Source organism: Gymnoscopelus braueri (assembly GCF_963280865.1).
Source record: "Gymnoscopelus braueri genome assembly, chromosome: 7".
NCBI classification, from domain to species: Eukaryota; Metazoa; Chordata; class Actinopteri; order Myctophiformes; family Myctophidae; genus Gymnoscopelus; species Gymnoscopelus braueri.
This window is the reverse complement of record NC_137608.1, coordinates 45,013,709-45,038,273: the sequence shown is the minus strand read 5'-3', so window position 1 is coordinate 45,038,273 and position 24,565 is coordinate 45,013,709. Positions and strand designations below refer to the sequence as shown.

The 24,565-nt window shown below is 40.5% G+C and overlaps 1 protein-coding gene across 2 annotated transcripts in view; it reads right to left on the bottom strand.

Moving 5' to 3' along the window:
• The window catches only part of col27a1b (collagen, type XXVII, alpha 1b), a 139,788-nt gene that overhangs the window by 59,328 nt on the left and 55,895 nt on the right, over nucleotides 1–24,565 (bottom strand). For both annotated transcript variants that reach the window (XM_080433065.1, XM_080433066.1), the window contains 13 exons: nucleotides 22,431–22,475; nucleotides 20,046–20,099; nucleotides 19,408–19,452; nucleotides 15,573–15,626; nucleotides 12,787–12,831; nucleotides 11,966–12,019; nucleotides 11,334–11,378; nucleotides 9,949–10,002; nucleotides 9,159–9,212; nucleotides 6,327–6,380; nucleotides 6,016–6,069; nucleotides 5,316–5,369; nucleotides 2,914–2,958 (listed from right to left, as the gene is read on the bottom strand). In XM_080433065.1, the coding sequence (XP_080289191.1) occupies nucleotides 2,914–2,958; nucleotides 5,316–5,369; nucleotides 6,016–6,069; nucleotides 6,327–6,380; nucleotides 9,159–9,212; nucleotides 9,949–10,002; nucleotides 11,334–11,378; nucleotides 11,966–12,019; nucleotides 12,787–12,831; nucleotides 15,573–15,626; nucleotides 19,408–19,452; nucleotides 20,046–20,099; nucleotides 22,431–22,475 (657 nt within the window). The remainder of the gene's footprint in view (nucleotides 1–2,913; nucleotides 2,959–5,315; nucleotides 5,370–6,015; nucleotides 6,070–6,326; nucleotides 6,381–9,158; nucleotides 9,213–9,948; nucleotides 10,003–11,333; nucleotides 11,379–11,965; nucleotides 12,020–12,786; nucleotides 12,832–15,572; nucleotides 15,627–19,407; nucleotides 19,453–20,045; nucleotides 20,100–22,430; nucleotides 22,476–24,565) is intronic.

Below are 24,565 nucleotides of genomic sequence, written 5' to 3'. Positions count from 1 at the left end.
TCAACGCCGGCTCTGTATTAACCCATTAAGACCTGAGAAGATTCTAAAAATGTCTTCTAAATCCTAACAGTTTTTTGAAAAAAAATCTAAAAAAAATATTTTCGAGATTTTTCAAAAATAGCAGATATACAAGCTCGTAGCGCGGCACTCGGGAATTATATGCCTGAGTCATATAGGTACATGAGACAAAAACTTTTTTATGTTTTATAATCATTACTGTTACCATCTTTGTAAGATACAGTGTTTTGGCATGAAAATGTTTAATTTTCATTCATTTTAAAGTATCCTTTATCATAACATTATGTCTGACATTTGTAACAAACCAAACCAAATATGGGCGGCCGCGATGACGCATTGCTCCAATGAACAGCAGCAGCCAATTGCGGTATCTACGTGTATCTATGCCTTCAAGAACCTCGGGACTTTTGCACAGAGACAATTCTAGGGCGAACATCCGGGGAAAACGGCAGAGCTTGTACAGTAGATTGGCTATTTTCACTCAAGTGTAGAGATTGGAACAGGGGGGGGGAAATTAGCGGACCAGGTATAGAGCCCTGGGTGGCTCCAGTCATTCGGTTTTAAGTGGTTAACTGGAAACACATAATAGTATAATCGATAAGGGTGTCTTTGCCGGCAGTCTACAACAGCCACTTGTTGGCATCTACAGCATTATCACACAAATTGTACTTCTCGGATATCCTGTGAAACAATGTCTGCGTTGGGTTAATGTGGCATTTCTCCACAAGAAATAATCCTAAAAATTTAACCAATATTTGTACTGTGTTTATCCCATTAAGACCTGTGTCATTTTTTGATTTCTTTGGCTATTCAAAAATAGCAGATATACAAGCTCATAGCGCGGCACTCGGTGCCGCGCTATGAGCTTGTAGATCTGCTATTTTTGAAAATGTGTGAAAAATTGTGAAAATCTTTGAATACATATCTTTTTTTAAGCGTTAGGATTTAGGGAAAAAAAAGTTTTAATCGGCCTCAGGTCTTAATGGGTTAAATTCTAAAAATGTCTGTGTATGGAGACTCAGAGCACATCTTGAGGAAAATGCAAGGTGTCATTTCATCATCCGTCGTGACAGTGATGAGCTTTTCGTGACCACGAGAAGCCCATAGCAATTTGCTAACCAATCTGGCTGATGCGAGTGCACAGTAAGCAATAGGACGTCTATATAAATAGCTCCGGAACAATAGAGTGATGCTCCTGCCAGCGACCTATCGCACACTACTGGCCATATTTATACCACTGATAGTATATATATATGGTAAGCCAAACATAAAGTTAGAACTCCAGACTCGTGGGCTCCTGGCGTGTCAGATGCGGTCTGGTGTGCGGGGCTGGTAACTGTCTGTGCTACTATTGCGTTTCCTGCAGTGGTGGACAGTAACTAAGTACATTTACTCGAGTACAATTTTGAGGTGCTTTTACTTTACCCTCTCCAGCTCTTTAATAAACAGAGAATACATTTTCAGGTGGGTTGCACATTGTCAGCCAATCAGGAGAGAGTACCCATTTATCAGCTTCTTCATTTATCAGCTTATATTTTATAATGTCACAGGTCCAATTGTGTCTGCCCATTTCTTTGTGTCATCACTTCCAATTTTGCTTGTTTTATCCTGAATCCTGTGTGAGTTCTCTCTCCTGATTGGCTTGGTATCCCGACATGTGATTTCTGTTTACCGAAGAGCTGGAGAGACATGGAGACTCCTGTTACTGAACAAACAACTCTATAGCAGTGAGTACTTTCAGAATATAGAGCTATTTAACAGAAAAAAATATCACTTACCCAACCTTTGAGTATATCATTATTTGTATACTTTATACTTTGATACTTTTGCAGAGGCAGATATTGTACTTTTTACTCCATTACAATTATTTAATATATTTAATTACTTTGAGATTTACATTATTATTACCCCTATTTTATACATTGGCTGTTAAAAATGTGCTCACAATGCGTCACATTGCGATACATTGTTGTGAGCTTGTAGATCGGTAATTGATAGTTTTTGAAATGTTTTAACTTTTTTTTTAATGGTGAAATGGGCCATTCATAATGAGTACAGTAAGAATATTTTGATGCCAATACTTTTCGTACTTTAACTCAAATTTAAAAAATAATAATACAGGCCTTTTACTTGTAACAGAGTATTTCTACAGTATATTGTGGTATTCTATTGGTACTTTTACTTAAGTAAAATAAATCTGAAAACGTCTTCCACCACTGCTTATTGCACACCAGTGGTGGAAAAAGTACTCAAATTCTTTACTTAAGTAAAAGTACCAATACTGCAATATAGAAATACTCTGTTACAAGTAAAAGTCCAGAATAAAAAATTTACTTGAGTAAAAGTACAAAAGTATTGGCATCAAAATGTACTGTACTTAAAGTACCAAAAGTAAAAGTACTAAATATTTGAAAATAGCCGATCTACAAGCTCACAACGCGTCGCGATGCGACGCGTTGTGAGCTTGTAGATCTGCTATTTTCAAATAGCCTAGGTACAAAATAGGTTTAAAGTGGTTAATGTAGGTTTCATTATATCATAGTTTATATCTGAAAAGTAACTAGTAACTAAAGTTTTCAAGTAAATGTAGTGGAGTAAAAGTACAATGTTTGCCTCTGAGATGTAGTGGAGTAGAAGTAAAAGTATTGGAAATTGGAAATACTCAAGTAAAGTACAAATACCTCAAAATTGTACTTAAGTACAGTACTTGAGTAAATGTACTTAGTTACTTTCCACCACTGTATATACAGTATAATGGTAAGACAAAGCTGAAGTTAAGACTCAGACTGGTGACAGATGCGGTGCGGTGTGTGGGTGGTACTGGAGGTGTGGCTACTATTGTGTTCCCTGATTGGTGTGCAGTCTTTATCCATGTGACATCCAAATGACACTCACCTCCAGTCCAGGAGGGCCAGCTGGCCCCGATGGCCCCTCATCACCCTGAAAGCACAACAATGGCTACTGGTCAGGACAGTTAGGATGGGTAAATACTACGCACAGTACAGTACAGTACAGTACAGTATGTGCAAATACTGTATACTGTAGCAAAGTGGTTCTCGCACATTTTCCATGTCAAGGACCCCCAAAAACTATATGCATTTGGTGGTGAATCCCCATCTGAAAATATGTTGTACCATATTTCTTTCAGAAATATCAGACATTCTGTGAGCTTTGTCTATTTTTCAGGCCAAGGACCCCTTAGCTGAGAGAGATATGAAGCAGGGACCCCCACTCAGTGGTGTAAAGTAACTAAGTACATTTACTTAAGTACTGTACTTAAGTACAATTTTGAGGTATTTGTACTTTACTTGAGTATTTCCAATTTCCAATACTTTTACTTCTACTCCACTACATCTCAGAGGCAAATATTGTACTTTTACTCCACTACATTTACTTGAAAACTTTAGTTACTAGTTACTTTGCAGATATAAACTATGATATTATAAAACATACATGAACCACTTTAGCCCTGTTTTATACCTAGGCTATTTGAAAATAGCAGATCTACAAGCTCACAACGCGTCGCATCGCGACGCGTTGTGAGCTTGTAGATCGGCTATTTTCAAATATTTAGTACTTTTACTTTTGGTACTTTAAGTACATTTTGATGCCAATACTTTTGTACTTTTACTCAAGTAAATTTTTTATTCTGGACTTTTACTTGTAACAGAGTATTTTTATATTGCAGTATTGGTACTTTTACTTAAGTAAAGAATTTGAGTACTTTTTCCACCACTGGTGAATGGGTGAATGTAATGCACGATCTATGTAAAGCGCTTTGGATAAAAGCGCTTTATAAATGCACCATTTACAGCTCTTATTCCCTCTACGCCAAACCTCTTTGCCAAAAATAGCCGATCTACAAGCGATGCGTAGTGAACTTGCAGATCTGCTATTTTCGGCAAATGGTCCACCTCCGAATAGGGATGCTATTGTTCAAGTGGTTAATAATAAAAATAACAAAAAAATCCTATCACACAAAGATTTGGCGGACCCCCTGTAGTAACTCTGAGGCAGTGGTGGAAAAAGTACTCAAATTCTTTACTTAAGTAAAAGTACCAATACTGCAATATAAAAATACTCTGTTACAAGTAAAAGTCCAGAATTAAAAATGTACTTGAGTAAAAGTACAAAAGTATTGGCATCAAAATGTACTTAAAGTACCAAAAGTAAAAGTACTAAATATTTGAAAATAGCCGATCTACAAGCTCACAACGCGTCGCGATGCGACGCGTTGTGAGCTTGTAGATCTGCTATTTTCAAATAGCCTAGGTACAAAATAGGTTTAAAGTGGTTAATGTAGGTTTCATTATATCATAGTTTATATCTGAAAAGTAACTAGTAACTAAAGTTTTCAAGTAAATGTAGTGGAGTAAAAGTACAATGTTTGCCTCTGAGATGTAGTGGAGTAGAAGTAAAAGTATTGGAAATTGGAAATACTCAAGTAAAGTACAAATACCTCAAAATTGTACTTAAGTACAGTACTTGAGTAAATGTACTTAGTTACTTTCCACCACTGCTCTGAGGGGTCCCGGACCCCCTGTTGAAGACCCCTGCATTAATTGATAAAAAGATTAATTTAATTATTATTTTAATTTATCTGGTGTAATACAAGACATATTTTCACATGTATTTTGAATGCACAAAAAAAGAACATTTCAAGCACTACTTTTAACCACATGCGTCCCTATTCTGGACATGTCATATTCATGATAGGCCAACATTCTGCAAAAATAGCAAATCTACAAGCTCACACAACGCGTTGTGAGCTTGTAGATCGGCTATTTTCAGCAAAGATATTTGGTGTACATGGAAAAAATGATGAGCTTGTAGATCGGCTATTTTCAGCAAAGATATGTGGTGTAGATGGAAAAAAGGATGAGCTTGTAGATCGGCTATTTTCAGAGAAGATATTTGGTGTAGATGGAAAAAAGGAGGAGAACTCTGATCAACGAAATATAGTCATTAAAAGTGCTCAAAGCACTTGAACTGTAAAATAAAGTAAACACTACAAATGGCTGTCTAGAATGAAGGACACGTGCACAGACAGTGGAATCAAATTATAAGAGTACATTAATAATAAATATAAGAATATTTAAGAGAAACAATCTGTGATCTGCCTTCCTGTTCTCCAAAAGATTGGAATGAGTATCGGCCTTGAAAACTCTATATCAGCCCAAACTCTAATCTACAAGCTCATGCTACGCGTTGTGAGCTTGTATAATCTATTTCCGGAGCGCGACAATCGTACGGTGAAGTATAAATCAAGACACACAATAAAGTGAACTCAAACCCACCTCCATCCCAGGTATTCCTCTTGGGCCAGGCAAACCCCTTAACCCTGGCTTCCCCTGAGGGCGACAACACAACACAACACGACACAAGCTTTTTACTGTTTCTACGTTGAGCAAGTGAGCTGCACAAGGATTGATATCCAGTAGGACGCTCAGTGGTGGAAAAAGTACTCAAATTCTTTACTTAAGTAAAAGTACCAATACTGCAATATAAAAATACTCTGTTACAATTAAAGGTCCAGAATTAAAAATTTACTTGAGTAAAAGTACAAAAGTATTGGCATCAAAATGTACTTAAAGTACCAAAAGTAAAAGTACTAAATATTTGAAAATAGCCGATCTACAAGCTCACAACGCGTCGCGATGCGACGCGTTGTGAGCTTGTAGATCTGCTATTTTCAAATAGCCTATGTATAAAATAGGGCTAAAGTGGTTAATGTATGTTTCATTATATTATAGTTTATATCTGAAAAGTAACTAGTAACTAAAGTTTTCAAGTAAATGTAGTGGAGTAAAAGTACAATGTTTGCCTCTGAGATGTAGTGGAGTAGAAGTAAAAGTATTGGAAATTGGAAATACTCAAGTAAAGCACAAATACCTCAAAATTCTACTTAAGTACAGTACTTAAGTAAATATACTTAGTTACTTTCCACCACTGAGTAGGATGCTACTATACATCAGTGGGATGCCACTATATACCAACCTTGGGTCCCTCAGGGCCATTCTGTCCTGGTGGGCCTATGTCTCCGGGGAAACCCTTCAGGGAAAAAAAATGCCAGAAAATGATTAACAATTCTCAGCACAGCAAAATAAATGTAGTTAAACAGCAGCTGGTAGTGGTGTGGTGTGGTGCATCTAAAGTTATACTTAGTTGCACGCGGGGTGTCGCACACCGAAAATAGCAGATCTACAAGCTCACAACGCGTTGCAGCGTGACGCACCCACACACAACTACAGTAAGTAAAATCAGGCTTAAAGTCAATGAGGAAATGCAGTTTACTTAGTTACTCTTACCTCGGGACCAAGAGGACCTGGTAAACCATCAGGGCCTTTATCACCAGGTTTACCCTAGAAAACATCCATCCGTCATAATTATTATCACATATCTCATGCCTCTGGGAGCTCTGTACTAGCCTGGAATCCAGGCTGATTCGCTACGTTCGTCTTTTTCTCACTTCGCTACTCAGTCTGGCCAGGGTCCTATTTGACTCGTATTTCCATTACGTAGGCAAGTCAGGAAGTGACTCGAAGTTTTATGCCCCACCCCTCCCCCCACAGACCAATCAGAAGACGCGGGTCGTTTTCTCCCGTTTGTGCACGGAGATAGGAGGCTTGTCAGACTGTGAAGCGAAGTGAGAAAAAAATAAACGGTGAACGTAGCAAGCAGTCTGGATTCCAGGCTAGCTCTTATACTGACTTATTATACACAGTGGGTGAAAAGATACAATATCACAAGCGAATCGATTCCTTGAATCGATTGCTAATCAGAGCTAATTTTGCCAGGCGACACCATGCGACAAAGTACTTGTATAAAATTGGGCTTAGGTGGTCAAAGTGCCAGTTCACAACTTAGGTTACAATGTTTTGAGAACATTTTGACACACACACGCACACGCACACGCACACAGTGTCCAGTATAAACAACGCAAGCTACAGTACAGGTCCGTCTTTAACCCCACCTGCCTCCGAAGCTCTTGCCACCTTCTGAATTCAGCTCCTATTTACAATAATTAGCGATTTAGGCATTTAGTGGCGTGTGCTTGTGAGCAAGTGTGAGATGGGAATAAGCAGAGTAAGCATGAACTCCAGTCAACAAACAAACAACAAGGTAAATAGTCACAGTAGTTGTTGAGTGGAGAGAGAACAACGTAGGGCCTCAGAGAAACTAGGATACCAGTTAAACAATGAACCTGTAGCATCTGTCTACATCTGCCTACAACATGGATTCTTACCAGTTGTGGGCGAGACCAAACAAATCTGAGTAACAAAAACATTTGTTCCATGGTCCTATCTATGTTTGTTCTAGTCTTACAGTGACCTCTATCCAACGGCACCTTTTGTTTTGTCATTATATACCGCCGACAATGCAGGAGCAGATCATTTTGCTCAACATTTGCGTTGGTGTGAACCATAGCGGCCGCTACCTCCTGAGCCTGCATGTGAGCCTGCGTGTGATCAGTGGTGGAAAAAGTACTCAAATTCTTTACTTAAGTAAGAGTACCAATACTGCAATATAAAAATACTCCGTTACAAGTAAAAGTCCAGAATTAAAAATTTACTTGAGTAAAAGTACAAAAGTATTGGCATCAAAATGTACTTAAAGTACCAAAAGTAAAAGTACTAAATATTTGAAAATAGCCGATCTACAAGCTCACAACGCGTCGCGCTGCGACGCGTTGTGAGCTTGTAGATCTGCTATTTTCAAATAGCCTTTGTATAAAATAGGGCTAAAGTGGTAAATGTATGTTTCATTATATCATAGTTCTGAAAAGTAACTAGTAACTAAAGTTTTCAAGTAAATGTAGTGGAGTAAAAGTACAATATTTGCCTCTGAGATGTAGTGGAGTAGAAGTAAAAGTATTGGAAATTGGAAATACTCAAGTAAAGTACAAATACCTCAAAATTGTACTTAAGTACAGTACTTGAGTAAATGTACTTAGTTACTTTCCACCACTGCGTGTGATCACACACAGTTTGATCGTTTCGGGTGTAAATGCCTGTGTCCTGAAACAAATGAATTTGTTTTACAATTACAATTTACAATGGAGGCGTTTAGCAGTATAGTTCTAGAGTGTTATATTATATATTATTTATTGTTGCATTGCCTGTTTTGTTTGTCCCAGACCAAGGACCACAATGGAAATAAGTCACTGACTTTATTGTGTTTTTAACCATTTCTGTGATAAGCATGCAAGGCGTTTTTCTTTTTACCATGACATCTAATAAATCATATCAAATAATCTATTAATTATAATAACTATACGATAGTTGTAGCCGACCTGAGGTAATGCCAGCTAGCCTACCAGAGAGCTATTCGTAATCATCTCCTCGTCTCCGTTAACCCTTTAAGACCTGAGGCGATTCTTTAAAAAAATCAAAATCCTAAATTTTTTTGGAAAAAAATCGAAACATTTTTTTTTCACGATTTTTCAAAAATAGCAGATCTACAAGTTCATAGCGCGGCACTCGGTGCCGCGCTATGAGCTTGTATATCTGCTATTTTTGAATAGCCAAAGACATCTAAAGTGACACAGATGCGTTCCAGGTATTAATGGGTTAATAACAAAACTTACCGAGGGCGAGTGAGACAGATTTCATCCCAGATGTCTTTCTGGTGGATTTTGATTGGCTGTCACGTGTATCTATCATTTATTAAATCACCCTGAAAGTGTTACAAATTATATCGTTTACGACTAATATCGTTGTCATTATATCTGTGGTGTGGACTGTGCTATCGACTTTAGTTTAGAACGATTTTTAAAACAACATATTTATATTTATCGTTATATATTTATCCGGACAAGTTTTAGAAAGAGGGTATCAAGTACTCTGTGCTGGATTTCTGTCACAGAATCTCTTTTTTACGATCACGACCAATTAACCATGACCGTTCCCCGATATTGTTCTAGAAATGAAGCTGTGAACTGGCACTTTAAAAGGTCACACTTTAAGAGGCGAAATCTCATTCATTGCATTGCAAAAACAATTAACAGTGACAACAGTGGTTGGTGTTTTTGCCTGGCCAGTGAAACTGGCAGTATAACAGATGTCTGGGCAGCTGATTTATGGATTCAGTGACTGCTTATGCACATTATAGCCAGTATTTCACTGACGGTGGGAAAATACCTGTGGTCCAGGTTTTCCGCGAGGACCTGGCAACCCTGGTGAACCTTGGATACCCTATAAAATAAGACCACCACAGTGTAAACATGGCAATGAGACAGAGACACATGTCGCTTGGCCACCAGAAAAACAAAAGGAACACATTTTCCCATACATTTGTGGTTCTCAAAGTGGGGTCTGCAGACCCCCAGGGGTCATTGAAGGGGGTTTCAGGGGGCAATGCAGAAAAATGTGTTAATTAAAGGTAGGGTAAGTGATATTTTTTTCTAATTATGATTTTTTGTTAAAATACTCTGATAGTAATCATTGCTACAGAGCGTTTGTTCGGTCACAGGGGTCTCTCCAGCTCTTTAGTAAACAGAATATAATACATTTTCAGGTACTGTAGGTGACAACATTCAAACCAATCAGGAGAGAGCACTGAAAATGCATTTTCTGTTTAATAAAGAGCTGGAAAGACATGGGAGACTCCTTTTACTGAACAAACACTCTATAACAATGAGTACTATCAGAATATAGAGCTATTTAACACTTATTTTAACCAAAGTAAATCACTTAGCCTACCTTTAAGTATCTACATTTTTTACCACTTTGACCCTACAGTATATACATCGGCTATTTGAATAAAGCCGATCTACACATTTTTGAAACATTTTTACCAAACAAATGTATTTGGGGGTCCTTGATATGGAAACGTTTGAGAACCACTTGTATTAAATGACCAAGCTGGTTGGATAAAACGAAAACAACATCGATCAAGCCTCTTATCGCGTGAAGTCTAAAAATAAATAACCTTGTCGCCCTGGAATCCACGCTCTCCCGCCTCTCCGGGCAAGCCGAGTTCCCCCTGAAAAAATGCAATGAAAAAACAACAACATAAGAACATTTACCAGAATGCCGATTAAAGGTGTTCAATAGGCAGGAACCGCCAGTGTTGAACAGTAAAAGCCCCAGTGTTACTTTATCCATTTGTAACCAGTGGCGTAAAGAAACTAAGTACATTTAAGTACTGTACTTAAGTACACTTTTGAGGTCTTTTTTACTTTACTGGGGTATTTCCAATTGTCTGTACTTTTACTTCTACTCCACTACATCTCAGAGGCAAATATTATACTTTTACTCCACTACAATTATTTGAAAACGTTAGTAGATTATTACAAAACATGCATTACCCACTTCAGCCCTATATACGCACATTTGGGCCATTTGAAAATAGCCGATCTACAAGCTCACAATGCGTCGCGATGCGACGCATTGTGAGCTTGTAGATCTGCTATTGTCAAAAGAATAGTCTACCTTTTATACATTTGAAAACTTGTGAAATGGGACATTCAGCATAACAAGTACTTTCTACTTTTGGTACTTTAAGTATATTTTGATACCAATACTTTTGTACTTTTACTCAAAGTAAAATTTGAATTCCGGACTTTTACTTGTAAACAGAGTATTTCTACATTGCAGTATTGATACTTTGACTTAAAGGGCAAGACCACTTTGGTAGAGGTTTGGGTTGTGTAGTTAGTTACCTTGCCATGATGTAACTCCAAAGGTGGGCAAGAAATCAAAAATAATTGCTCCATTGATTAGAAATTGATAATTCAAAATATGCTCCTCATTGACTTACATTGTATGGTAAAACAGCTCTCAAAGTCACACTTTTAGCACAAAAACGAACAAGTTGATTCAGACAATATAGAACATCACCAAACCCAATACTGTTTTTTTTTATATAAAAATCTCAACTTCCTGTTGATTTTGCCATTTTCAATAAGTAGAAAACCCGGAGAGCTGTTTTACCATACAATGTAAGTCAATGAGGAGCATATTTTGAATTATCAATTTCTAATCAATGGAGCAATTATTTTTTATTTCTTGCCCACCTTTGGAGTTACATCATGGCAAGGTAACTACACAACCCAAACCTCTACCAAAGTTGTCTTACCCTTTAAGTAAAACGTTTTAGTACTTATTCCACCACTGGTTGTAACTCAGAGAGGGTGCATTTGTACATTCGTACCCTCTCGGAGAACACTGAGGATCTTACTGTGAACCACTCGAGTCAGACACTGTGTCTGTTTAGCTTTTCCCGAGTGCGATGTGCGTATAATGTGATGCGGTCGTCTCTAGCATGCTTGGATGCAGGTGGTTAGTAGACTAAGAAAGACATATTCAGATCACCTTATCACCTTTGTGTCCTGGTTCCCCTGGATTGCCTGGTACTCCCTTTTGGAAGAAGAAAAACCCAAAAAAAAAGAAAAGGAAGAAAAAACTAAACAAAACGGAAACATGATGAATGAGCAGCCCCTTGGTATTTCCCTATTAACTACAGTTTAAAATGCCCAAGCGTCCCCTTTTCCAAAACCCTTATTCTCATTACGTCCAAATCAAGACCAGAAAGAGAACGCTTAACCCACTGAGATCGGGAACGCATCTGTGTCATTTTAGGTTTCTTTGGCTATTCAAAAATAGCAGATATACAAGCTCATAGCGCTACATGCTTGTAGATCTGCTATTTTTGAAAAATCGTGAAAATTTGTGCAAATCTTTGAATATATATATTTTTTAAAGCGGACATTTGTAACTCAAATCCTGGGGATTCTGGGGGTCCCTGGAACTACATATTTTGAGATGGGGGTCCGCGGCCAAATACATATCATTTGGGGCTCCTTGACATGAAAACGTTTCAGAACCACTGATACAGCAATTCTTTTTTGTTTTCTCAAAAAACTGTTAGGATTTAGACGACATTTTTGTAGAATCGGTCTCAGGTCTTAATGGGTTAAAAGCTACGCATTTCGGTAGACGTTTACCTTGAGTCCTGGCGGTCCGGGCGAGCCCATCGTGCCAACGGGGCCCATGTCTCCCTGCCACCAACAACACAGAAGACACACACACTTAGAACACGGTGAGGGGAGGCACACACACACATACCATAACGCCATTAGGACGGCGGCCAGTCTCAACATTCAGCGCACGCTCCGCCGGGCGTGCTGTGACCTTACAGCGCATGGAGCATGTTAGCAGCCATTGTGTTTCGGTTCATCGCAGAGGAGGACCAGCAGCACATGCGTGCGTATGCTGGGCTGAAAAAGGGGTCCCTATAGAATGCTTTTTTGGGGGCGCCTGGTGCAAATTAAGCTGCACCAGGCGGTGAGGTGGTCCGCAACACTGGCTTTGAAACGCAGATTTTATCCGACATGGGTGACTTTGCGCGCCATGGTTCCACAATAGCCACTGGTTGGACAGTTTTTGTGTTTTTTGAAAATATATTTTTGGGGTCTTTTTGGCCTTTATTTATAGTTTTTACAGTACAGTACAGACAGGAAACAGGGAGAGAGAAATGGGGAGGGGCATGCAGCAAAGATCGTCAGGATCGGGACTCAAACCCGCGATGCGCTGTCAGGCTACTTTGGAGCCTATAGGTGTCTGGACCGCTACGCCAGCAGTCCGGGCCTTGTTGGACATTTTTCATTACACCAATTGTACTTCTTCACAATGTTGTTGACAATGTTTGGTTATAATGTTCCATTTCTTGCTGTGTTTGGTGTAGAGTGAAAGAAGTAAAGGACCTTGTAGAACCCTGAGGGACTCTGGTCCTCCTAGCCATTTATCTAGGGTGATTAATACTCACAATCAGGCCTCCAACTCCACACGGGCCGGGAGCTCCCAGTTCACCCTAGAGACAGAGAGAGAGAGACAGAAAGAGAAAGACAGAGAGAGAAAGACAGAGAGAGAAAGACAGAGAGAGACAGAGAGACAGCGGGACAGAAAGACAGAGGGGGGGCTTCAGACTCCATTCAACACAAACACTACACTGTCAGAGAGCTGTACAGCTGTATGTATGTATGTATGTATGTATGGGAACATGTGTTACTGTGTGGGCAGTCCATGCTGAGCAGCGCACGTATCAGCTCAGTGCACACTCTATAGTCTATACTGTATGTTTCTTTATTTTGTGTGTGTGTGTGTGTGTGTGTGGGGGTGTGTGTGTGTGTGTGTGTGTGTGTGTGTGTGTGTGTGTGTGTGTGACCCCTGTTGGCTCATGTAATAATGAATGAGGTTCTGGCGCTAAACTAAGAGACAAGCGTGTCATTCAACATATCTAGCCCGTTGTTAACACGCCATGCCCGTATCCTCTCCAAGCATCAGAGGCAACGCACAGTGAGAGATACAGAGGAGAGAGAGAGAGAGACAGAGACAGTGAGACAGAGTGAGAGCGAGGAGAGATAGACACAGAGAGACAGACAGATAGAAAGACAGACAGAAAGAGAGAGAGAGAGAGAGAGACCCCCTCTGTTCTGTGTGTATGTATGAATGGAGACGCATTCAGCCAAGTGGAACATCCCCTCTCTCCCCTCTGCTGTGACAGGAAATGAGGCTGGGGAGAGGTCCTCGGAGGTCGGCCAATCGCCGTCTAATGCTACACTCGTCAATCGAGAACCGTGAGGGTCAAGCTCAGGGAAGTTTAAAGGGACAATGAGCCTCCTGGTGTTGTCACAGTATCAATAGTGGCAGTGCCAGGTGGGTGAGTGAGTGAGTGAGTGAGTGAGTGAGTGAGTGTATTGATGAAAATTAATATCAAAAATCTACATGACGTGACACGCACGTCGCTTAACACCTACACTACAGGTCACACAATGGACAATTGATATGCATCTAGGGCTCATTCCTATGTTAATTCACCTGGTGTGAGTCGGGAGCCTTTGTCAACTTTGTTGAGGTGTGAATTTAAAGTCGTTTTAAATCTATGCGTGTGCCTGCGCGTGCTCCCGGTCAAATAGGTTCCTGCACGGCATGCAAGGCCGTCCCATGAGCAATACAACCCAGCTTGAAATGACATGCCCAAAATAGGGATACCGGGGGGGGAAAAAAATTGCCCTCAATCTGCAGCTGCACAGTAGATAGTTGTGCTGCAATGGCATCTGAATAATAGGTTTTATTTGGGCAGGTGTGTGGACTAGTGTATACACTCCATCATCGATCCAAATATTGCTATTAACACATCGACCGCCAGAGGTTAATCTCATAATGTACTCACCAGTGCCAAGGTGTTTTTGTTGTTTTTTTGTTTTTTTCATGTCGCCATAGATCTTGTTAAAATCCTTAAGATTGAGATTGAGCCGGTCTGTTTACATCCGCGAGATCTCCCTGTATCTCCCAGTGAAGATCGCGTGTCAAACGGGGTATCCATGTTGTAGTTAGAGCGGATTATGTTAAACAGTGAAATGCGAGGAGAAAAAACTACAGGAAGAGAATTGAGTTTCAGTTTCGTCTGTAGAACGAGGGCGGACGTGATCGTCAAAACCGGATCCCAAATAATTCCGTTTCCGGTCATCAAACCGGAAACGGAAGTGGATCAAAAAAATTCCGAAAGTGCACCCGGACCGCGCATGCGCGAAAAGACCGCAGCCCGTAGGGCTACGGTCTCGGCGCTTAACAGTTGGATTTAACGGACCGTAGGACTACGTTCTTGGCGGTTAATGTGTTAATAACGCAAATGTGTGGTCATGAGCAGGTATTTGGACCCAAGCGGTGCGATGTTCAGGCATACTCTAAGCTAACACATACAGTACGCCCTCAATCCTAATGGTTCATTCTAGGCGGTCTTTTGAGCAGATCACTGTTCACTGTTCATCATACTGCATGCTCAGCAGCATGCTGTAGGTCACTGCACCGTAACTCCCTCCACCGCCCCAGCCTCCTCCTCGTGGCAAATTAGTTCTTCACAACGTTAAATGTATGAATTCTGTGGATTGTAAGATGGTACATCTGTGCATCTTAACTTATGTTCAGTGTTGGAAAAGTTACTAAAACATAGTAATATATTACTTATTACATATTACTTGTTTAAAAAGTAATATAGTTACTTTACTTATTACTCCCTGCCAAAAGTAATTAGTTACTTTACTAGTTACTGGAAAAAAGTAATATATTACTTTAAGTTACATATTTCTTTATAGTTACTTTCCAACACTGTGTTGGAAAAGTTACCAAAACATTAGTTTCCAACACTGTGTTGGAAAAGTTACTAAAACATAGTAATATATTACTTATTACATATTACTTGTTTAAAAAGTAATATAGTTACTTTACTTATTACTCCCTGCCAAAAGTAATTAGTTACTTTACTAGTTACTGGAAAAAAGTAATAATATTACTTTAAGTTACATATTATTTTAGTTACTTTCCAACACTGCTTATGTTCATCTAATAACTCTGTATCTTAGGCTCTGCTTCAGGGGGGTTATTGACCTTGCGCAGATGATCTGTAGTATTACGGGAGCAGAGTCACAACTGCATTCCATGGCTCATCTTGACGTAAGTGTCTGACTGAACTCACAAAGTGTATTGAGCCGCAGGGATTTGAGGGTTGGGGACATGTTTCAGATTATGTATCCATCATAATCAATAACTTACTGGGTTCCCATCAGGGCCTGGCGGTCCCTTCTCTCCCAAGTCCCCAGGAAACCCCTGCACGCACACACGCACACGCACACGCACACACACACACACACACACACACACACACACACACACACAGAAACAAACAAACGGAGAAGAGAGAAGTCCTGTCATCAAACAGGCCTTTATCATATTCACAGTTTATGTTTGATCAAAGGCCTCATTTCGAGGTTGAATTGTTTGCTTGCGTTAGGAGCGGCGCACTAAACGCGCAGCCGCCGCACAAAAAGCACTTCCCCAAAACAAGACGTTTTGCATTGTAAACCCCAGCAAATACCCAGCAAACACACAAACTCAGCACATCATTCCTGGGAGACCGACAGGAAATTCCAAGGCTGAGGGTTTCCGAGAGACGGGCCATGCGTGTTGCGTGCTGGCAGCGAGCGCCAGTGGTGGGATAAGTACTTTGATTGTTTTACTAAAGCAAAAGTATCAATACCACAGTGTAAAGAAAAATACTCTGTTACAAGTAAAAGTCCTTTATAAAAAAAAATACTTGAGTAAAAGCACAAAAGTATCGGCACCCAAGTAAAATAATAAAATGTAAAAAAAAAAAAAGCTGATCTACAAGCTCACAACGCGTCACGTTGCCACGCGTTTTGAGTTTGTAGAGCAGCTATTTTCAAATAGCTTTAAGTATACAATAGGGCTTAAGTGTTTAACCCATTAAGACCTAGAACTGTGTCATTTTTAGATTTGAGCTAAAAAGCATTATTTTACACTTTGGGCTATTCAAAAATAGCAGATGTACAAGCTCATAGCGCGGCACCGAGTGCCGCGCTACGAGCTTGTAGATCTGCTATTTTTTTTTATCGTGAAAATGTGTGCAAATCTTTGAATATATATATTTTTAAAGCGAACATTTTTAACTAAAATCTTTGCTTCTGGGGGGTCCCTGGAACAAAATATTTTATGTGTTTGGTCCGCGGCCAAATACATGTCATTCTCCTTGACATGAAAAAGATTGAGCACCACTGATAACAAAGAATAAGAAAACTGTTGAGATTTAGGAGACATGTAGAATCGGCTTCAGGTCTCAATGGGTTAATGCATATTTTGTATTAAAAACATAAACCTGAAATGTAACTAGTAACTAAAGGGTCCAATAATTGTAGTAGAGTAAAAAGTTAAATATTTGCTTCTGAGATGTGCCTCAAGAATGTACAGTACTCGAGTAAATGTACTGTTACTGGACCAAAGCCCTCCCCATCCGTCCCCTCCCCACCTCCCTCGGACTAGTGACTGAATGCCCCATCGAAAAAAAGAAAAAAAAAGCTTGGCTCGGGAACTGCTGACAGGGCCCCTTTTTTTTATTTTTTTTGCTTGCCGTTCATGATTCCATTATGGAAGCAGAACAAGAGGCGTGACGCCGCTGCCGAGGCCACACGCTCATCGTGCGCTTGTCGCCGTGCCAAGGTCAACAGCAACGCTACCGCGCATCGCGGCACGGCGCTCGCCCACAGAAGGCGCTGAGCGCGAGCGTGTTTAACCCATTAATACCTGGAACTGTGTCATTTTTAGATTTGAGCTAAAAAGCATTATTTTACACTTTAGGCTATTCAAAAATAGCAGATCTACAAGCTCATAGCGCGGCACCGAGTGCCGCGCTACGAGCTTGTAGATCTGCTATTTTTGAAAAATCATGAAAATGTGTGCAAATCTTTGAACATAATATATTTTTAAAGCGAACATTTTTAACTCAAATCTTTGCTTCTGGGGGTCCCTGGAACAAAATATTTTGATTGGGGTCTGCGGCCAAATACATGTAATTTTGGGGGTCCTTGACATGAAAAAGATTGAGCACCACTGATATAGAAACATACGTTTTTCAGAAAACTGTTGAGATTTAGGAGACATGTAGAATCGGCTTCAGGTCTCAATGGGTTAAAGCTCTCCGTGATAAATGGCAGAGCAGCGTGGAGGTCTTTCTCTGCCTCTACCCGCGAGACGAAAATAAAAAAAAAATAAAAAAAACGAAAGTAGATGAAAGTAGCAAGACCTCAAAGATGGCAGGACACAGGCGTGTTCGTGTGACAGCGCTGATGTAGAACATTAGGCAAAAAATATGGAGAAACTAATAAGGGGTAATTGTTGCAACATGGGGCCCACAAGCGATCAGACGGAAATGTGGAAAAGTGTTGTTCTTTCCAAGAAAACGTCAATAAGTGAATTGTTGTTGATCAGAAACACATGCATCCTACAAACTCTTCCATTATGCATTGACTACTTGGGTAGCAGGGGTGCTAATTGAAACATTTTGATTACTTGTGGTATCCTGTCACCCCGTCATGTGCAGAACATGCCCGTGGTACTGTCCAGGCAGTGGTTAGGACCCCCTGCATCTCGAACACATGTAAACGTTTGGTACAAGTTTGACAGCGTGGCAAATATCCTCAAGGAGAACAGACTGGCCACTCTCTTTTAACCGCTTAAGCCTTACACCGTCGTATGACTTTGTGAGCTTGTAGATCGGACATTTTTGAGAGTTTTCACCTATAACGAATATACCTATAACCTATAACCCAATATAGGAGTGCCAGGGTTAATGTTAAAGAGAGGCAGCCTTCATGTGATTTGACTTTTACAAGCTTGCTGAAATCATTTTCTGTGCACGTGTGCGCATGTGCGTGCGTGCGTGTGATGTCTCGGATAATCAGGGCATAATAAAAACACTACGTACAACCAGACTAGGCCTGGGAAAAAGTCTGCATTACATGAGCGGTTATAAACATGAGTATTTTCCATGTTAGCCTGGCAGTATCGGGAATCCACTTCCAGGCGCCAATAACTATAGACTTCCCTGCTCTGTGGGCAGTTACTCTGAACATCCAAACCCACAACTGACACAATATATTATCACAGAGTCCCATGTAAAAAAAAAAAAAAAACACTGTACTTCAATAAGCATAGTTAACGCACAGTAAATTACAATCAATGAAGAAAGAGTTTGGAATTGTTTGCCACAGTATATAAATGACCCCATTGCGTGTGAGGATATTAATCTCTAATTAAAAGAAGTGATTAAGTGACAATGAGGAGGAGATACGCCTATGCAACGATGCATACTTTCCGTAATAATAATGTCAACACATACATACTGTAGGGTGTGGAGACTTACCACATCCATAGCAGGGGGCCATTTATACACAATGTTTACTAGAGTCCCTTTGAATCAGTCATTAATAACATGGTCATTTGATCATATGTGAGGCATTTATATCAGGATGTTTACCCTGTTCACTCTGCCCGCAGCAATGCGTGGCAGGATATTGTATAATCGTGTCTCTTTTTGTCTTTTAACCAGGCAGGTCACTTAAGACCAAATTGTTATTTACAAGAACGGCCTGCTGGCACACAAACTGTTTGTGTGTTTGCGCGTGCGTGCACGAGCACATGCTAGCGTGATTGCTTGAGAACGGATGGCCGGATTTCCATGAAACTTGTGGGGAATGATCCATAGCTGCCCCAAGAGGTTCATTCGATGGTTAAGGCCAAAACGTTCAAAAACGTCCCGGTCACAATCGAGAGACATAGAACATATTTCAAACTGGTGTGGTCACGGTTTGCATTCTGCATTTTTGTTTAATCACTTAAACCCTATATACTATAATAGTAAAAACAGCCTATCTACAAGCTCACGACGCCTCGCATCGCAAACTGTAGATCAGCAATTTTTTTACAAATTTAATGACATGCCCAGAATAGAGGCACCAGGTTGAATGTGTTTAATTGAGTTCATGCTATTGCATTAAAAAGGCTTTCTAAAAAGTATGTTGAGAGAAAACTTTACCGGCCTACCCATCTTGCCCTTCTTCCCATGAACACCAGGAATTCCCTGGAAACACACAGAAAAAGAGCACAAACGTGAGGGGACAGAGAAAGGGATTTGGGGCAAAGAAGGAGGAAAGTACATAGATTACTATTATTGGCCAAAAAAACGGGAGGAAGGGAGACATGTAAATATTGAGACTCGGCACTAAATATCCTCGGAGAGTTGGAACTGCTATCCTAATACACTGCCCTGGAGGCTCATGGGAATTTGAGTCCTGGCTGGGTTAATCCAAAGCAGTTCTGTTTCCATCTCTCCTAGGTGTTACTCTTTTCCAAAACAGTAGGGGGGGGATTTGGCCTTCCCCGCTAAAGGCTCAATCCTGTGTAAATATTGTGAAAGGGACGTTGTGCTGCTGAGGGCATAGAGTAGCGCATGAATGGGGTTTGTGCCCAAGGCACACTAATAGGCCAGTAAAAATATCAAGGCACACCTGTATTCATACAAAAATAGTAGCAAAAATAGGCCATTGTGACTTTTTTTTTCACCTGAAATGACAGGTCGATTATTAATAGATTATTTTAATAAATGATCAATTATCGATTATATTGTATAATTGATTAAATTGATTAGTTCGATTAACTAAAACTGATACTCACTCTCTCCCCATCAGCACCGGGGAGACCAAAAAGCCCGGGGACTCCGATGTGACCCTGACGAGATGAATGTGAGGAAAAAAGGGGATGAAAAGGGACGAGGAAAAGATGAAGAGGAATACAGAACGATAAGGATAAGGGAGAAGGGCAGGGAAAGGAAAGACAATGGAGACCGGGGGGTTAGATTTTGGCGAATCTCCCGTGACTTTCGTGGAGGGACGCTTGGCTTCCGTTCGGGGTTCCAGGTGTGGGCGTGCATGCAGGTACGCTACGGCGGTCTTGAAGAAACAAGCCTTGAGGCAAGTGTATATGCCCATGGACTGCATGGTGCTGGCTTCCACGATGTAGTCCAAGGGCACATACCCTCACCTCAGGGATCTCAGAAGACTCCACAACCTGCTCATCGGGAGGGAGAGAGACAATCACTGGGGTCAAGAGGTCAACGCATTCTCACATCCGGGTTCGTACGGCGGTGACGAGTTGGGGCGACATCTGACCAAACATCAGACGTCTGACACACCGGGCTTTATTTGACGCGTTGCATATTGACAACTTGATCTAGGATTCTTCCAGTGGTGGAAGAAGTACTCAGATATTTTACTTTAGTAAAAGTAGCAATACACAACATAAAAATACTCTGTTAAAGTAAAAGGCCTGTGTTCAAAATGTTACTTGAGTAAAAGTACAAAAGTATTGGAATCAAAATATACATAAAGTAACAAAAGTAAAAGTACTCAAATATTTGAAAATAGCAGATCTACAAGCTGAGCATTTGTATTTTCAAATAGCCTAGGTATAAAATAGGGCTGAAGTGGTTAATGAATGTTTTATAATTTAATAATTTATCTGCAGAGTAACTAGTAACTAAAGTTTTTAAATAGTTGTAGTGGAGTAAAAGTACAATATTTGCCTCTGAGATGTAGTGGAGTAGATGTAGTGGAGATGTAGTGGAGTAAAATTTCAGTAAAAAATTGTACTTTAGTGCACTTTACACCACTTTACACCACTGGACACCACTGGATTCTTCTAAGCCTATCGGTATGCAACCCGAGCGGCGCTGAGTCGGCAAAAGCTGACATCACACTCACTCGGCTGGCGCCTCCGGCACACTTCTGACGGCACAAGCCTGCCTTGTTTTAAATGTGTTTACTGTCAAGTCGATCTACTGTATAATGAGTTGGGATTGAGAACGCACGCCCTCTTTCCATGGTCAGTCACGTGACGTGGGTCAAACGTCTGACGTGACAGTATATTTTTCCCCAACTCATCACCATATTAAGACCTAGGAGCAGTGGTGGAAAAAGTACTCAAATTCCATACTTAAGTAAAAGTACCAATACTGCAATATAAAAATACTCTGTTACAAGTAAAAGTCCAGAATAAAAAACTTACTTGAGTAAAAGTACAAAAGTATTGGCATCAAAATGTACTTAAAGTACCAAAAGTAAAAGTACTAAATATTTGAAAATAGCCGATCTACAAGCTCACAACGCGTCGCGATGCGACGCGTTGTGAGCTTGTAGATCTGCTATTTTCAAATAGCCTAGGTTTAAAATAGGTTTAAAGTGGTTAATGTGTGTTTCATTATATCATAATTTATATCTGAAAAGTAACTAGTAACTAAAGTTTTCAAGTATATGTAGTGGAGTAAAAGTACAATATTTGCCTCTGAGATGTAGTGGAGTAGAAGTAAAAGTATTGGAAATTGGAAATACTCAAGTAAAGTACAAATACCTCAAAATTGTACTTAAGTACAGTACTTAAGTAAATGTACTTAGTTACTTTCCACCACTGCCTAGGAGTGAGAATGTGTAGAAAGAGGAAGCTACAGTATAAAGCCTGATTTATTCTTGCTTGGCGCTTTGTTGTCGTGCGTCGAAAATAGCAGATCTACAAGCTCACAACGTGTTGCTCTGCAACACCTTGTGAGCTTGTAGATCAGCTATTTCGTACACACGTCATCGGCACCCAACCAATTATAAATCAAGCATAAGAAGGCAAGAATAATGGGATAACAAACATGGCCACAAAATGAGAGAAAATTATCCACCCGCAAACGTCCATAATCTCCTATAGCCGCAGGAAAAAAGACATGGTGTTTTATAGGCAGCCTTGAACGGCAACAGTAGCATGTGGAAGATTTAAGCTAGGCTTGAAATTGGGAGTTAATTGCTCATACAGCACCTCAAAAATGCTAACGCACACGCATCTGTCATTATCATCATGGAGTTAACAACCAAGCAGAATGGCGTTTACAGCCCAGCTCTTTTTATGTGCCCACTCTGGTTAAGTTAATTCATTTAGCACACATTTTCTCAGTTCATTTACAACGCTGAGCGCTCAAATAAATCTGTTCTCAAATTGTATTTTACCTTCAACGTTACTTACCCTGGCACCTTTAGGCCCCATTTTCCCTACAGGCCCAGGTAAACCCTGAAAAAAAAGGAGAAAACATAAGAGGTTCCAGTCACATATAATAGCCTGTACAAGAGTAGAATTTGTGCAGGCTTTCAAAAATGCTTTCATACGCATAGAAATAAAAGGCAGAAAAGTATCTGCGTGTATAACACATCTTGCAAATCCATAATTACAACTGTGCGTGGGGGTTGCCAGGTCTGTCCATTAACCTGCAAATCTCGGGGTAAAATAATCAACATTACAGTGTTGCTTCAAAAAGTAACCCAAGTCTATGGGGAAAAAACCTGGCAACGCTATATGTTAACACCAAAATTCAGCCACACTTCTGTGACCGTTTTAGCATGCAGGTCAACAGAGCAACGGCCTCAATCAACAGAGTACGCTCTACCCGCCACACCCCCGTAAAAGATAAAGTTCCGACCATGCAAAATTCCTCACTGGAAAATACAATGTCTTGAGACATACTTGCAGCCCTAGTAGCTCTCTCTCACACACACACACACACACACACACACACACACACACACAGACACAGATGGTAGGGGGTGCTAAAACCTAATCCATCACACGCCGCCAAGACTCTACAGGGATCAGAGCTTAGCACGGATAAAGCCTGAGTTATACTCCATTGGCAATCGAAAAAACAAACCGATCAGCAAGCTCAGGACGCGTCACACTGCCGCGCGCCGTGAGCTTGTCGATCGGCTATTTTCGGCGCGCGAAACCGGCGCACGACTAAGTATAACTCAGCCGTAATGCCGCCATGACTGAGACCCAAGCCTGAACTCCAAGGCTATCGTAAACATTCAAACAGCACGAGTGACTGAGCGCTTTCCCAGCTGCCTCCTCAGACTGTCAGCCTGCTTCAAGTGAAAGGGAGAGAACAGGTTTTAAAGGACAGGAAAAACTGTCCTAAATGCTCCTCAGCGGAGACTTTTGAAAACTTCTTTCAAACATTACTTCCCCGAAGGGGAAGGGGCTGAGCTGGAGCTCACAGTTTGTACCGGGGTAAAGGCTGTAGTTACTGTATAGGCACACACTCGTATTGCCTTCACGGTAATACTTACTATGTCGTTGCTGTCGGGCAGAAACCTCTCATCTCCATATTCTAAAGTTTTGTGTTTTTTCTTAAACGAATGCCCTACTTCATCATGCTACAGCGTCACACAAAAATAGCAGATCTGCATGCTCGAAACGTTGTGCGAAGCAACTCGTTTAGAGCTTGTCGATCTGCTATTTTTGCTACTTTTGAATTTGAATCCTGAAAACTAACAGTTTTGGACATAAGAGGTTTCCACCCGACAGAGTCAATGTAATAATACATATCTAGATGGCTAAGTACTGTACACGTGACTGCACTTACTGTACTGTTCTACTGTACCATTTTACTGTACCTAGTTTTAAGTTTCATGGGGATCTCATCTTAAACAAGCTCAGTGCTTAATGAGTCTTCCAGTTTTTGTGCTTCCATGTACTGTTGTTCTCATGTCTTACTAAATAAAGTACATCAACCATCAATCAATCGAGTCTATCTGTTCATTATAATTACAGTATGCTAACTCTTGTTGATAGAATGCACACGATACAGAACCTATACGCCTGTATTTCCACCTTCTGGTGGCCTAGAAAATATGCTTCTTTACCATTATTACCTGTATCTTGGTTTCATCCTTAACGCAGTGCTGCCAATGACAACTGAATTTCCCTCAGGATCAATGAAAGGTCTGTCGGTCTGTCTGTCTGTCACTATTCTATCACCTCCAGTGGTCTTCAACTGGTCAGACCACTGGTTCTCAACATCAGATCTGGGGACCAACACAGGTCCAAGTGGACCTATACCGGTCTGTAACTCTTGAGTGTATACAAATGGAACCAAATGGACCCTTACGGGTCCATTTGGTTCCATTTGTACACACTCAAGAGTTAAATGAACGCAGAGGACTTTACAATGTGATCTATACGTCCTTGAACTTCAAAAGGTTGGGAATCACTGGTCTGGACCAGTCTCCCTTCATTCCACTCTTCCCACCACCAAAAAGTTGACTGTACAGTACTGTCTGCGGCGCTAGTCCTAGTGCGTGTGCGTGTGCGTGTGCGTGTGTGTG